General features: G+C 44.6%; 1 protein-coding gene across 2 annotated transcripts in view; it reads left to right on the plus strand.

The window, feature by feature from the left end:
- fer (fer (fps/fes related) tyrosine kinase) overlaps positions 1-16,815 on the plus strand; it is a 414,420-nt gene that overhangs the window by 228,294 nt on the left and 169,311 nt on the right. For both annotated transcript variants that reach the window (XM_072516399.1, XM_072516400.1), the window contains exons 11-12: positions 4,520-4,723; positions 10,114-10,236. In XM_072516399.1, the coding sequence (XP_072372500.1) occupies positions 4,520-4,723; positions 10,114-10,236 (327 nt within the window). The remainder of the gene's footprint in view (positions 1-4,519; positions 4,724-10,113; positions 10,237-16,815) is intronic.

Raw genomic sequence — 16,815 nt, forward strand, 5'->3', positions numbered from 1 at the left:
ATTGACTATTTGCAGGTTTTTTAATATTAAATTAATTTAAATTAATTAATTCAAACTGCCATGCTTGGATCTGAACTCATTCTTTGCAATATTACGCAAGAGCTCTGAATTATAACTACATTAAAAGCACCATTACACTGCTGCATAATTCTTCAGTAATTATATCTTTATATTAACAACGCCTTTTATTTTTAATTGAGTGTTTGTACTTTCAGATGTGTTGTGAAGAATGCTGTAACATTTCATAATCTCAGTAATGATTTTCTCTTAATTTTCTTAAATAGAATTAGAAACAAAAAGCAATGGGAATTATATTAAACTTAATTTAACATTTAATATAGCATTATATTTGAATATTGAGCAGTAATTACAGAAAGGATGCACAACAGTATTATGTTTGTGACCCACCCCTTAATAAAATTTTTTCAATTTCAATTCATTCTTTCATTCTCTTTCCTTCTCTCTCATTCTGTCTCATGCATTTTTACATGCGTACAAGATGACAATGAACTAAACCAGTGAAACTATCACCGTTTTATTGAGATTTGGAATTATAGAATAGTTACAACACAGAAAGAAGTAATTCAGTCCATAGTGTCTGTGCCGGCAATCTGCAAGGGCAACTCAGCACATCCCACTCCACCACCTAACTGTAACTCAACAATTTTTTCCTATTCAGAGTTTAATACAATTCCTTTTTTGAATGCCATAGGGCGGGATTTACCGACCACCCCACCGAATGTTTTTCGGCGGCGGAGGCGGCTTGCCAGCGGGATCTACCGGTCCTACCTTTGTCAATGGGATTACCCGTTGACTGCACCCCCCTCAATGCCGGGAAACCCATGCATCAGCATGGGACCTGAATTTCCCTCCGACGTGAACAGCCGGTAAATCCTGCCCAGAATCTCAAGATTTTTCCTCGTGTTCCATATAGTTCTTATTCCTTTTGTTAGTGAGAATAACTTCACCCTATCCACTCTGTCCAGACCAGTAATTTTCAACACCTCTATCAAATCTCCTCTCAACCTTGTCTACTTGAAGGTGAACAGCCACAACTTCTCTAATCTATCCATGTAACTGAGGTCCCTCATCCTTGCAACCATTCTGCTGAATCTTTTCAGTACTTTCTCTCTCTCCAAGGCCTTCTCATCCTTCCTGAAATGTGATGCCCAGACTTGGCCATAATATTCCAGTGATGCTGAAACTGTGCTTTATAAATGTTCATCATCATTTGCTTGGTTTTGTACTCTATGCTTTTATTTATAAAGCCTAGGAATCCATATGCCTTGTTAAACATTTTCTCTACCTGCCCTGCCACCTTCAATGATCTGTGCACATGCACCCCAGGTTGTTGTGCCACTGCAACTGTAGAATTTAGAATTGTGTGGTTTATTTTAAATTGCCACTCCTCATTCTTCCCACCAGAATGTATCACTTTGCACTTCTCTGCATTAAACCTGTATGCATGAATTAATTTCATCTGCCATATATCCACCTATTGCACCAGCCTATCTATGTCCCCTTGGAGCCTATCACCATTTTCCAGTTCATAATTCTTCCAAGTTTTGTGCTATCTGCAAATCTTGAAGTACTGCACTGAACATCCAGGTCAAGATCACAAATATAAATCAAGTAAAACATTGATCTTTATACTGACCGCCAGGGAACCCCAATATATACCTTCCACCAGTCTAAAAGAAACAACCATTCACTACTCTCGGTTTCCTGTCACTCATCCGACGTTGTATTGAAGCTGCCACTTTCCTTTTTATTTCATGTGCTTTAACTTTGCTGACAAACCTGTTATGTGGTCCTTTATCAAATGCTTTTTGGACTTCTATGTACCATGAAATGCATTACCCATATTTACCCTCTCAGTTACCTCATCAGAAAACTCACTCCAGTTCATTAAACACAGATTACCCTTCACAAGTCAATGCAGGCTTTCTCTACATTTGCCCAATCAACTTAATTTTATCCCTGATTATCATTTCTAAAGGCTTTCCTACCATCAAGGTTAAACTGACTGGCCTGTAGGTGCTGGGATTATTCTTATACTTTTTTTGAACATAGGTGTAACATTTGCAATTCACTCGTCCTCTGGGATCACCCCTGGGTCTCAGGAGGACTGGAAGATTATGGGCAGTGCCTCAGAATTTCAACCTTTATTTCCCATAGCATCCTCTGCAACATCGGATCCTGTCCCTGGTGACTGAGCAACTTTAAGTACAGCATCCTTTCTAATAACTCCTCTTTACCAAATTTTAGTCTATCCAGCATCTTTGGATACCTGCTCTTTCACTATGATTTTGGCACTATCTTCTTCCTTGGTAAAGACAATGCAAGGCACTCATTTAGTACATCAGCCATGCTCTCTGCCTCCATGCGCATATCCACCATTTGGCCCAAATCGAACCACTGCTCCGTTTACTATCCGTCTAATAATTTATTCTACAAGCAGATAAATTTGATGCCTTTTTTATTTACTACCAGACTTTTCTCATATGCTCTCTTTGTTTGCTTTTTTTCATTTTTTTATTTCCCCTCTTAACTTTCTGTATTTAGTTTGATTCTCACTCGTGATGTCAACCTGACATATCAGACCATCCTTTCTCTGCTTCACCTTACTGTCTACCTCTTTGGTCATGAGGGTGTTCTCATTTTGTCATTTCTACCTTTACCCTTTGTGGGAATGTATCTCGACTGTACCTGAACCATCTCCCCTTTAAAGGCAGCTCAGTTAGTTATGCCTCCTAATCTTTGGCTCCAGTTTAGCGGGGCCAGATGTGTAGCCGCCCTATTTCAATTGACCCTTCCCTAATTAATTATTATGCGAGATTGCTCCTTGTCCTATTCCATGGCACAACCCAATGATATATGATCACTATCTCCTAAATATTCTCCGACTAGGCCTTGATCTACTTGACCCATCCCATTCCCTAGAACCAGATCCAGCATTGTCCCCTTGCTCATTGGGCTGGAAACATAGTGATATAGAACCTTCTCCTGGACATGCTTTAGAAACATTTCTTCCTCTGTTTTATTACACTATTACTATCAGATTATATTAAGATAATTAAAGCACCCCATTATGATTGTTCTATAACTTTTCCACGACTTGTAATTTCCTAGCAGACTTATTCCTCTACATCCTTTCCGCTATTCACATAGATGCATTGTCAATCTAATTTAGACCTTGTTGCATTCCTTTTTACTCTGATCCTACCTAATACCTTACTCTTTCTTACTCTAATGTTAACTGTTTCTCCCAATGTATATGCACCTTGCGTTTCATCTACATTGTTGCATTGTGATTCCGATCCCCCTGCATTTGTTAATTAACAAATCGCCCATAAGAACATTTGTCCTGGCCCTATTGAGATGCAACTTATCTAGCCTTTAAAAGTCCCATCTCTCCCAGAACTGATTCTAATGAGCCTGGAATCTAAAGCCCTTCCTACCCAATCTTATTTATATACATAGAAATTTAGAAAATAGGAGCAGGAGGAGACCATTTGGCCCTTCGAGCCTTCTCCGCCATTCATTATGATCATGGCTGATCATCCAACTCAATCGCCTAATCCCACTTTCCCCCATATCCTTTGATTCCCTTCGCCCTAAGTGCCATATCTAACTGCTTCTTGAAAACATGCAATGTTTTGGCCTCAGCTACTTCCTGTGGTAACGAATTCCACAGGCTGACCACTCTCTGGGTGAAGAAAATTCTCCTCATCTCTGTCCTAAATGTTCTACCCCATATCCTCAGACTGTGACTCCTGATTCTGGATACACCTACCATTGGGAACACCCTGCATCTACCCTGTCCTGTCCTGTTAGAATTTTATAGGTTTCTATGAGATTCCCCCTCATTCTTCTGACTTCCAGCAAGTACAATCCTAACTGATGCAATCTCTCCTCATACGTCAGTCCCGCCATCCCAGGAATCAGTCTGGTAAACCTTTGCTGCATTCCCTCTCGAGCAAGAACACCCTTCCTCAGATAAGGAGACCAAAATTGCACACATTATTCCAGGTGTGCCCTCACCAAGGCACTATATAATTGCTCCTATACTTAAAGTGTTGCATCGGGAGTAATCTGGAGATGACTGCTTTAGAGGTCCTGCTCGCTAATTTCTTTCTTAGCCCCCTAAAATCCATCAGCAAGATTCGCCTGTCTTTCTACTGATGTCGTTGGTGCCACGATGGTTCATGACGAATGGCTGTTCCACCCTCCCCGCTTAGAATGCTCTGCAGTAGCTCAGTGACATTCTTGACCCTGAATTGTACACTCGCCCCAACCCGGCAGCCCCTCTTCTGCACCCTCTGCACACTGACCTTCTGTGCCCTGTCACCCCTCTGCGCTCCACCCCACCATCCCAATGTTCTCCACCCCACTGTGCCCTGCTCCACCTACCTGTGTTTCATTTCAAGTATTTCTTTTGTATTTTTCTTGTACTTCAACAGTGTGTTGCTATATATTATTTACACATTTTTCAAAATTTGGGTAACTTGTTTTTTAGTTCTTTGATGTGTCGCCTGCTTGTGAGAGACCATTACCAGAACAAGATTGGTATCATGGAGCAATACCTCGTATAGAAGCGCAGGAGCTCTTGAAACAGCAAGGCGATTTCTTGGTCCGAGAAAGTCATGGGAAACCTGGTGAATATGTCCTTTCTGTTTACTCAGATGGGCAGCGCAGACATTTTATCATCCAGTATGCAGATGTAAGTATTTTCATAATTGCCATTTTTATTCCCCAAAATACCACATTTAAAAGGACTTATTTCTATTCCTTCTCCACCATCTTTTTGTGCAATGTTACGGACAGGAGGGGGTTTAATTTAAACAGCCCTGATTTCTCCTGCTACCTGTCCGTAAATCGCAAGTGTTTTTAATTTTGATTTCCCCCTTTATAAGTGGTGGTGTATTTTCCCCAATCCTTACATTTTGGAGTGTTCCAACCCTCTATGAGTAACTTGCACATCATTCTTGGGTTAAGATAAAATTAAACGGTTGGTTTATTTCACACACATACAATTCAGTAAAAATCTGGAATTAAAGATCTAATAATGACCACGAAATCTGCTGAGATTTTCCAGCATTTTCTCTTACGAAACCACTGTTGATTGTTTAATAAACCCATTTCCTTCACTGATGTCCTTTAGGGAAGACAATTTGCCATCCTTACCTGGTCTGGCCTACATATGACTTCAGATCCACAGCAATGTGGTTGACTCTTCAATGTCCTCTGAAATACCACTCAGTTCAAGGATAATTAGGAATTGGCAATAAATGCCAGACGAGTCGGCGACACCAGCATCCCATGAATTAATTTTTTTAAACGCGGAAAGAGGTTTTGCAATGTCTGCCCCTTTTTCACTCATGCAATAAATGAGGGAGAAGGGAAAAAAGGGGTACAGGGCAAGATCACAATAAAATACATGTTATGATCTTGTGTGAGTCTAATATCAAAAATCTAATGGGAGGATTTCTTCCAAGGGTAGGTTGGGTACTGTCACAAGGTGATTTTCATGAAGGAAGAAGGCATGTCCAGTTACATTAGGCTTGAAGGCACCAGTTCCAATGCTCCAGTTCACAATGCAAAAGAGAACCAGGCAATTGTACCTGGACAGTGCTCTTTCTGCTACTACCTGTTTGATGGTAAGACGTTAGACAGCGACAGGCTGTTTGTATGGGGTTACTCTTCTCTTCAGAGATCAAATAGAAAACTGATTAGAGGATCCAACAGATTATTGAAAGGATTTCAGACAGTTCAAGTCTCGGTCATGTTTCTGGTTGACTAAAGAGGCCCCTGGTTGAAACCCATTGTGTTTTGGAGCAGGTAATGGTAGGGCCATAACACACTTTAGGATATTAGGAATCACAAACCTTTGGCTATAGCTGGCTGGGCCAGATAGCTCATCTGAGAAACCATTGTGTTGGCTTTGCTGGAATATTTATGCGATGCAGGCAGTGTTACATTCCAGGAGGTATGAGGTGTTAGCTGTTGTCCACTTTAAAACTGCTCAGAAGCTTTCAGAAGCTTGCATGTGATCAGCTGGATCCATTTTATCAGCGCAGCAATTGTCCATTTTTGAAAATAGAGAAAAATAATTATTTTATAAATTGGTCAGACCAGCAGAGATGTATATTTATTTTGTTTCTTCCTGTCTCAACTAGGATAGCAAGTTTGACTCGGAAATGGAAAGTTTTATTTTAAAGCCGTTATGTACTATTTGCAAAGAGTATTTTGGCTACTTCAGGCTTATAACGATCCTGTAGAGACTGGGAACTAACATTTAAAAAGAGATACATTTTCCAGTGGCCTACGCCAAGGATTACATTTCCAATTTCACATTTTAAATCAACACTGACTGCACACTACTTAGTGGGCAATTAATACACAAACGTATTCTGGAAAAGTGGGTGAAGAGACTTTTGAGGGGAAAGGAGATGAAACATTTCCCACCAAGGACAAAACTGTCCAACTGCTGTAGGCATAGAAATGATGACATGATTAGTCCGGTTCAGCTTTTGGCCAATAACGGTCCTTGCACCTCACCCCTCATCCCAAAGTTGTTGATAGAGCAACACTGTTGATGCCTTGAAAATAAATGCTGCATTAGCTCTTCTTCACACAATCGTTACTTGGAACATGTTTATTGCCACTTATTACCTAACTGTAAGTAGTTGGTAGATATCTTGACTGTTAATTACACCATTTTGGTCTGCTAAATATTGGCTAGGCTTGATGAGTAGTTTTATATGTTTTTGCACAATTCAAACGGAGAGCAGAGAAATCAATTTTAATGCATAATCAAAGTTTCCAGGCAGGCAGCTGATCGATGGCATGTTGATGAGTCCATGGAGTTAAAATTTCTTGGACTTCACACTGCAGAGATTGGATAGGGACTTGCCAGTGCCCCACCTGGCCCATCTCACCGAATCCAAATTGGGGCTTCTGTCTCATTCTTTGTCCAAAAAGGAATATGTCTGTTGGTATATTGTATATCAACAGTACTTTATTAAATTCTCCATGCAAATTCTTGTTGTAGTTTATTGATTATATTTTCTCAGAATTAGTTGATGAATAGCTCTTGCTTTTTTCACTTTTGTAACGGCAACCAGAATAAGATTTTATTTTGTCCAAGTGAAAGGAGGAGGCTGAGAGCATTACTGGCTATATGAATGATAGAAAGACCAAGAAAAGTTTCATGTATTTCAGTAAGCTTATGATACTTCCAATGCGGGTCCACACCCTTTCATGTGCTTCCCCTCCACACCCTCGCTACAGGAATCCTCACTGGCAGCATTAGGAGGGACAAAGCAAGAGCCTGGTGGAATCAGTTTTTAGATCCCTGTTTTGCCTTCTCTCCAAGGGAAGCTGTATAGGTTATTTTCACTGCCTTATTAGCTGTTATAACCTGCCTACTTACCATTGGCTGAGGACTAATGACAATCCCACAATCCTGTGGGAGTATGAGCTTCCCCAATGAGGGGGCGGAGAAACCATTAGTAAACTCCAAGTATAAATAAAGCTGGCCAGTTTGGAACCAGCAGGAAGGAGTGCGCAGCAAGCGAAGTTGCTGCTGCTGTTATATATATATATATATATATATATATATATGTTATTGTAAATAAATGTTATTACTTTGTATCCTTAAAACTCGTGCTAGATTCTTCGTGGCCCTCACAAATCTAACAAACCATGACTGAGAATTGGAGTTCATTTGTGATTCCTTTTGCTTTCTGATTCTGTTTTCTGATTCTGTAACTCCAATGCCCAGTGCTTCTGGATCTCCTTTCAGGATGTTTTTGTGGGTTTTTTTCAACTTTTGAACTGTGATGAATGTAAGAAATTTGTATATATTGTATTTTATATCTGTTGCAGTAATGTTTTTAAAAGCCTGAGTTCAGGTATAAATATCTGTTGCAGTAATATCATTAAATACTCTTAAGTAAAGGTATCCAAACCCTGTGCCTGCAAAAGGCGCAGTTAACATGTCATAAAAGTGAGATCATAATTCATTCCAACCATGTTTGTGTTTACAAAAGAGAGGCCAAATGAAATGTTGTGTGATCGCTGGAGATTCCCTGGACAATCATTTCAGACGTTGTGTTTAGACTTCGTTAAGTAAGCCTGGAGACCTGAGTGGGATCATAGAATCATAGAATTGACAGTACAGAAGGAGGCCATTCGGCCCATCGAGCATGCACCGGCTCTTGGAAAGAGCACCCTACCCAGGCCCACATCTACACCCTATCCCCATAACCCAGTAACCCCACCCAACACCAGGGCAATTTTGGACACTAAGGGCAATTTAGCATGGCCAATCCACCTAACCTGCACATCTTTGGACTGTGGGAGGAAACCGGAGCACCCGGAGGAAACCCACGCACACACGGGGAGAACGTGCAGACTCCGCACAGACAGTGACCAAGCTGGGGATCAAACCTGGGACCCTGGAGCTGTGAAGCAATTGTGCTAACCACTATGCTACCGTGCTGCCCTAATCACTCAGGGATAAAGATGATGCAATCAAAGGGAGGAGCCAGGGCTGCAGCAAGGGCTTTTGCTAGGAGCTTTAATACTCAGCAGCTGGTTTTGCCAAAGGCTGTCAGGTTAAGCAGCAGTCTGGCACAGACAAAAGGTCTCTCGCTCTCTCTATCTTTCTTTCTCTCTCTCTCTCTCTCTTTCTCTCTCTCTCTCTCTCTCTCTCTCTCTCTCTCTCTCTCTCTCTCTCTCTCTCTCTCTCTCTCTCTCTCACTCTCTCTCCAGATCATCTTTCAAGTTATAGCAAGGAAACCCTGTGTTTGCATATTTTATGAATAAGTGGCTTTTGATCTGTGATAGACTTAGGTATCAGTTAAAAGTTAAATTGTTTCCTTTTATTGTTAAGCATTGTTTAACTGTTAATTGTAAGCTATTTTCTGTGATGTTAATGTAGTTTAATCCTGTGTTAATAATAAACTTTGTTTTAATAAACCATATCCCTATTTGTTAGGGGAGTCACTCCTTTCCTCACAGTTTTACAAATTGAAAAAAAAGTGTTTGGGGTTCTTGACTGGTATCCTAGCAAATGTTCGGGTCTGGCCCCGGATCTTAACAGGTCAATTGACCTTTGAGTGTTTTCAGGTAAATTATCTTTGCCTGCTGCCCAGCAGTATATTGTCTACATAATACGCACAAGCTGTGTCAATATAGCAATGCTTTCCATCTTAAATTAATTTTTCATCTTAAAATTGTCGTGACTTCATAAAAGTGTAATAACATGCATTAGTTTTCCGAATCAATTAAAATATAAGGAGGTAACTCTAATAAGTTGTATCATAATCGGACTAAATGCATGTGACCAGTAAAGCACTTTTTATCAAATGCCTTGAGTAAGTTATGGTTTCCTGACGAGAGTATTATTTTCTGCTTTTATTTTCCCTTTTTTTCAATCTAGCTATATATCCACTTTGTTACTCAAGACAAATGTGAAATCTATAAATTTTGTCCTTCATATGATCAATTGATATTTATAATTATTTTATTGTGGGAGATTCTCTGAGGCTTTGAGTTATAATTGACCTTTGATTTTTAATGTTATTGTTTGTCTTGGATTGAACCTCCTTTCCTCTTGTCAATTCTTGATAAACAAAAGTGTTTTGCATTATGGCTTTCACAAAATAGTGGCAGCTGCACTCACCTAGGCTAGTGATGAGTGTTCTGTCTCATTTCTGAGTTTACCTTGTTCATGGTGAAGTGACTTTGAGGAGAAAGGAGGTGAAACATTTGTCAGCCAGGACAAAAATGTACTCTACCCCCTGTAGGCACAGTAGTGACGTGGCTAGTGCACTTCAGCTTTTGGCCAGTGATGGTCCCTGCCCTTCCATCCCGCGCCTCTAAAGTTGTTGGTAGGATTCACGATTGATGCCATTGAAAATAAATGCTGGATTTGCTCTTCGTCCCCCAATTATTTCTTGGCACTTAGTCATTGCTGCTTATCGGTCTAATTGTAAGTAACTGATACTGTACAGTGCTAGACTGCTTGTTTTACCATTTGGTCTGCTAAATATTGTCTAAAATTGACCAATATTTTTAGATATTTTGTTTTAACTTTTTACACAGAACCAATATCGATTTGAAGGAACTGGTTTTCCAACAATCCCTCAGCTTATGGAACATCATTACACTACAAAGCAAGTGATCACAAAAAAATCAGGAGTGGTGCTGTTGAATCCTGTTGTTAAGGTAGGAACATTGAGATGATTGGATTTTAATATCTTACTTAACTTACTGATGTCTATGTAAACTAGTTGACTTACTTCAGGCAGCAATCAAAGATGTGAAACATTTCCCGCCCATTAAATATTGTGATGTTTTAATTGCCTAGGACATGAATAGTGGATCGGGGACAGCGACTAAATAGAATTAAGTAAGTAAACATTGATAATGAAGAAATTAATGGTACTAAAGAGTTACAAATCGTCAGAACCAGACGGTTTCCACCCGAGGGTGTTAAAGGAAGTAGGGGAGCCCATTGTTGATGCCCGAACTATAATCTTTCAGGGTTCCCTAGATTCAGGAGTTGTCCTCCTGGATTGGAAAATTGCTCGGGTCACTACACTTTTTAAGAAAGTCGAAAGAGGAAAACCAGGGAATTACAGGCCGGTTAGTCTAACATCTCTGGTGGGAAGTTGTTGGAGTCTATAATAAAGGATGGGGTAACTGAACATGTTGAAAATTTTCAGTTAATCAGGGAGAGCCGGCATGGATTCATTTTTTTTAAAAAGCTATTTTATTCCAAACGTACACAACATCAACAAAGCACGCAGTCCATCAAAGCATAGTCAACACTTTGTATAGTTTCTCCCCTTTTAAACCCCCCTTCCTCCGGTGACGAACAGCTCCTCAAATAAACTCATGAACCACCTCCACCACCCCTCAAAACCCTCTTCTGACCCCCTCAACCCGAACTTAATCTTCTCCAGTCGGAGAAAGTTGACAAGAGCCCCACCCAGGCCGCCAACCCCGGCAGTGTAACTGACCTCCAATTCAACAAGATCCTTCACCAGGCAACGAGGATCCTTTCACAAAAGCAAAGGGGGTAAGAGGGCCAATCCATGGCTTACAAAGGAAATTAGAAATAGTATCCAATACCAAGAAGTAGCATACAGATTGGCCAAGAAAAATAATAGGTCTGAGAATTGGGAGCAGTTTAGAATTCAGCAAAGAAGGACGAAGGGATTGATTAAGAAGGGGAAAGTACAATACGAAAGGAAGCTTGCAGGGAACAGAAAGACTGACACTAAAGAGTTGCTACAGATATGTGAAGAGAAAAAGATTAGTAAAGAGAGATGTAGGCCCCCTACAGACAGAAACAGAGAAATGCATAATAAGGGACAAAGAAATGGCTGAGCAACTGAATACATACTTTGGTTCTGTCTTCATAAATGAGGACACAAATCAGATCCCAGAAATGTTGGAGAATGAAAGGTTTAGTGGGAGGGAAGAACTGAGGGAGATCAATATTAGGGACCTTCAAGCAGCTATTGGATAGGTACATGGATTACGGTAAAATGATAGTGTAGATTTATTTGTTCTTAAGGGCAGCACAGTAGTTTTGTGGATAGCACAATTGCTTCACAGCTCCAGGGTCCCAGGTTCGATTCCGGCTTGGGTCACTGCCTGTGCGGAGTCTGCACATCCTCCCCGTGTCTGCGTGTGTTTCCTCCGGGTGCTCCGGTTTCCTCCCACAGTCCAAAGATGTGCAGGTTAGGTGGATTGGCCATGATAAATTGCCCTTAGTGTCCAAAATTGCCCTTAGTGTTGGGTGGAGGTGTTGACTTTGGGTAGGGTGCTCTTTCTAAGAGCCGGTGCAGACTCAATGGGCCGAATGACCTCCTTCTGCACTATAAATTCAATGATAATCTATGATTAATCTAGGACAAAGGTTCGGCACAACATCGTAGGCCGAAGGGCCTGTTCTGTGCTGTATTTTTCTATGTTCTATTAGTAGAGAAATGGTGTTGGGAAAACTGATGGGATTGAAGGCGGATAAGTCCCCAGGGCCTGAGAATCTGCATCCCAGAGTACTTAAGGAAATGGCTCTGGAAATAGTGGATGCATTGGTGGTCATCTTCCGGGATTCTGTAGACTCTGGAACTGTCCCTGCAGATTGGAGGGTAGCTCACGTCACTCCGATATTCAAAAGGAAGGTAGAGAGAAAGCAGGGAATTATAGACCATTATAGTAAGCCTAACATCGGTAGTGGGGAAAATGCTTGAATCCATTATCAAGGCCTTTATCGCGGAGCATTTAGAAAGCAGTAGCAGGATCAGTCAGAGTCAGCATGGATTTATGAAGGGAAAATCATGCTTGACAAATCTGTTGCAATTCTTTGAAGAGGTAACCAGTACAGTCGACAAGGGGGAGCCAGTCGATGTGGGATATTTGGACTTTCAAAAGGTACAAAGTCCCGCATAAAAGATTATTGTGCAACATTAAAGCGCGTGGGATTGGGGGAATTGTATTGAGGTGGATAGAAAACTGGTTGGCAGAGAGGAAACAAAGAGTTGGGGTTAATTTCAAATTGGCAGGCAGTAACTAGTGGAGTACCGCAGGGATCAGTGCTGGGACCCCAGCTATTCACAATATATATTAATGATTTGGACGAGGGAAAAAAATGTAATATCTCAAAGTTTGCAGATGATACCAAATTAGGTGGGAGGGTGAATTGTGACGAGGATGCAGGGATCCTACAGCAAGATATGGACAGGATTGGCGAGTGGGCAAACCAATGGCAGATGCAGTATAATTTGGATAAGTGTGAGGTTATTCATTTTGGAAGCAAAAACAGGAAGACAGATTAATACCTGAATGGTTGTAAATTGGGAGAGGGGAGTGTGCAGTGGGACCTGGGTGTCCTTGTGCACCATTCGCTGAAGGTAAGCATGCAGGTGCAGCAGGCGATAAAGAAGGCTAGTGGTATGTTGGTCTTCATTGCAAAAGGTTTCGAGTATAGAAGCGGGGATGTGTTGCTGCAATTGTACAGAGCCTTGGTGAGGCCACACTTGGAATATTGTGTGCAGGTTTGGTCTCCTTTTCTGAGGAAGGATGTTCTTGCTCTCGAGGGAGTGCAGCGAAGGTTTACCAGATTGATTCCAGGGATGGCGGGTCTGTCATATGAGGAGAGATTGACTAGGTTGGGATTGTTCTTGCTGGAGTTCAGAAGAATGAGGGGGGATCTCATAGAGACTTAAAACATTCTAACAGGAGACTTCCGGGTGCGGCTATGCAGAGCTAGGTCGCATATTCGGCAGCTCCCGCTAGGAACGGACTTTTGGGCTGTTTTACAGGGCCCCCATTTGTTTGACATTTCCCGGTGTGGGAAGAAGGCTGCAGCGTTCCCCTGACAGTGTCCCCCAGGAGTGTTGTGTCTTTTGGCTACCAGACCCGGCAGAAACAGTAAAAGATTTAGCTTGAGCTGCAGCAGTAGACGAGGGCCTCTTCCAGCATGCAGGCGGGGGAAGGGCAAGCTTAAAGCTGCAATCTGGCTTGACTCTATCAAAGGTGAATTCTAGCAGCAGAGGGAACAACTGTGAAAAGATCTACCAGGGCCATTGAAGAAGCAGGGACGAGGCTTCTGGTGGCGGCCATGGAGGAGTAGGTCGCGCATTCGGCAGCTCCCGTCTGGAGCCCACTCTCAGACCTTTTTCAGGAGTTTCCATAGACTTTTTGGGGCAGACTGGTGAAGCAAACACTGCCAACTTCTATGAAACGGACCAGAAGTGTAACGGCCAAAGGAGCAGCACTGGAGCACCGGGAGAAGCGAGGGAAAGAAAACAAAATGGCGGCGGCCAGGGACAAAGGGGAGCTGCAGGAGTTCATCAAGCGCTGCTTCGAGGAGCAGCGCGAGGAGATGCGCAAAGAGATGTTGGCGCCTATGCTTTCGGCAATTGAAGGACTCTGGATCACGCAGAAGGCCCACGAAGCTAAGATCCAGGAGGTACAGAAAAGAGTCAGTCAGAACGAGGATGAGCTCGTGGGCCTGGCGGGGAGAGTGGAGCAGAACGAGGCGCTACACAAGAGATGGGCGGAAAACTCGAAGACCTGGAGAACAGGTCGAGGAGAAAGAATCTGCGAATCCTGGGTCTCCCTGAGGGAGTGGAGTGGGCTGATGCCGGGGCATACGTGGGCAGCACGGTAGCAATGTGGATAGCACAATTGCTTCACAGCTCCAGGGTCCCAGGTTCGATTCCGGCTTGGGTCACTGTCTGTGCGGAGTCTGCACATCCTCCCTGTGTGTGCGTGGGTTTCCTCCGGGTGCTCCGGTTTCCTCCCACAGTCCAAAGATGTCCAGGTTAGGTGGATTGGCCATGCTAAATTGTCCTTAGTGTCCAAAATTGCCCTTAGTGTTGGGTGGGGTTACTGGGTTATGGGGATAGGGTGGAGGTGTGGACCTTGGGTAGGGTGCTCTTTCCAAGAGCTGGTTCAGACTCGATGGGCCGAATGGCCTCCTTCTGCACTGTAAATTCTATGAAAAAAAAAATACGCGAGCACGATGCTCGAGGCGATGATGGGCACGAAGGCCCCTTCGAGGCCGCTGGAGTTGGACGGGGCACATCGGGTGCTGGCGAAGAAGCCCCAGGCAAATGAGCCGCCAAGGGCGATGGTGGTGAGGTTCCACCGGTTCACGGACAGAGAGTGGGCCCTGAGATGGACCAAGAAGGAGCGGAGCAGTAAGTGGGACAATGCAGAGATCCGAATATACCCGGACTGGAGCACGGAGGTTGCAAAGCGGAGAGCGGGTTTCAACCGGGCCAAAGCGGCGTTGTACGGGAAAGAAGTGAAATTCGGAATGCTGCAGCCAGCGCGACTGTGGGTCACATACAAGGGCCAACACTATTACTTTGAAACGCCTGAAGAGGCGTGGACCTTTGTACAAGCCGAAAAGTTGGACTCTAACTGAGGGTTTGTGAGGGTGGGGGGGATGTTTTGGGGTTTGATGTGTGATGGTTGTTGTATATAGGGGGTCAATCACGCGTAGGAAATGTTACATGAGCTGGGGGAGAGAGACAAGGCCGCAACAGGAGGTGCGCGAGAGGGGTCTGAGCGGGCTTTGGAAAGCGCGGGGTTTTTTCTCCGCGCGCGGGAAGGGGAATGAAGGAATGCAAATGGATTGGGAGACTCCCACGCGGGGAGGTCAATGGGACGGCGGGGGAAGCCGGGGTCAGCAGGCGTCAGCTGACTAGCGGGAGTGACATGGGGGGAGCAAAAAAGCTAGACAGGGGTCTAGCGGGGGGAGGGGAGGGGGGGAAGGGGGGGGAGGGGGGGGGGAAAGGGGGGGGAGGGGGGAAAGGGGGGGGAGGGGGGGGGAGGGGGGAAAGGGGGGGGAAAGGGGGGGGAGGGGGGAAAGGGGGGGGAGGGGGAGGGGGGAAGGGGGGGGGAGGAGGGGGGGAGAAAGGGTTGCTGCTGCACTGGCCGAAAGGGAATGGGACACAGAAGAGGTGGTCGGGACGGGGGGTCCCCCCTCTGGGGGACTGGAGGGTGAGGGAGGCGTGGACACAGGACTGGCCCAGAAAAGGAGATGGCTAGTCGGCGGGGTGTGGGGGGGGTGAGAGCCCCTCCAATCCGGCTGATAACGTGGAATGTGAGGGGCCTGAATGGGCCAGTGAAGAGGGCTCGAGTGTTCGTGCACTTAAAGGGACTGAAGGCGGACGGGGCCATGCTCCAAGAGACACATCTGAAGGTGGCGGACCAGGTCAGGTTAAGAAAGGGATGGGTAGGACAGGTATTCCACTCGGGACTGGACGCGAAGAATAGAGGGGTGGCAATATTGGTGGGAAAGCGGGTGTCATTTGAGGCCAAGACTATTGTAGCGGACAATGGAGGGCGATATGTAATGGTGAGCGGTAGGCTGCAAGGGACGTGGGTGGTGTTGGTAAACGTATACGCCCCGAACTGGGATGATGCAGGATTCATGAAGCACATGTTGGGGCGCATTCTGGACCTGGAGATAGGAGGCCTGATAATGGGAGGGGACTTCAATACAGTGTTGGATCCAGCACTGGACCGCTCCAAATCAAGGACTGGAAAGAGGCCGGCGGCGGCCAAGGTACTTAGGGGGTTTATGGATCAGATGGGGGGAGTGGACCCATGGCGGTTTGCAAGGCCGCAGGCCAGGGAATTTTCTTTCTTCTCCCATGTACACAAAGCCTACTCCCGGATAGATTTCTTTGTTCTGGGTAGGGCGCTCATCCCGAGGGTGGAGGGGACTGAGTATTCGGCTATAGCCGTTTCGGACCATGCCCCGCACTGGGTGGAACTGGAGTTGGGAGAGGAGAGGGACCAACGCCCGTTGTGGCGGCTGGATGTGGGACTGCTGGCGGACGAGGTGGTGTGTGGGAAGGTAAGGGGGTGTATCGAAAGGTACTTGGAGGCCAACGACAACGGGGAGGTGGGGGTGGTATGGGAGGCGTTGAAGGCGGTGATCAGGGGAGAGCTAATTTCCATTAGGGCTCATAGGGAGAAGACAGAGGGTATGGAAAGGGAGAGGTTAGTGGGGGAGATTTTGAGAGTGGACAGGAGATACGCAGAAGCCCCGGAGGAAAGATTACTTGGGGAAAGACGACGGCTCCAGACGGAGTTTGACCTGTTGACCGCAGGGAACGTGGAGGCACAGTGGAGGAAAGCGCAGGGGGCGACCTACGAGTATGGGGAAAAGGCTAGTCGGATGCTGGCACACCAGCTCCGTAAGAGGATGGCAGTGAGGGAAATAGGGGGAGTCAAAGATGGAAGGGGAGCCACGGTTCGGAGTGCAACGAAAAT

Source organism: Scyliorhinus torazame, chromosome 9 (assembly GCF_047496885.1).
Source record: "Scyliorhinus torazame isolate Kashiwa2021f chromosome 9, sScyTor2.1, whole genome shotgun sequence".
Lineage (NCBI taxonomy): Eukaryota > Metazoa > Chordata > Chondrichthyes > Carcharhiniformes > Scyliorhinidae > Scyliorhinus > Scyliorhinus torazame.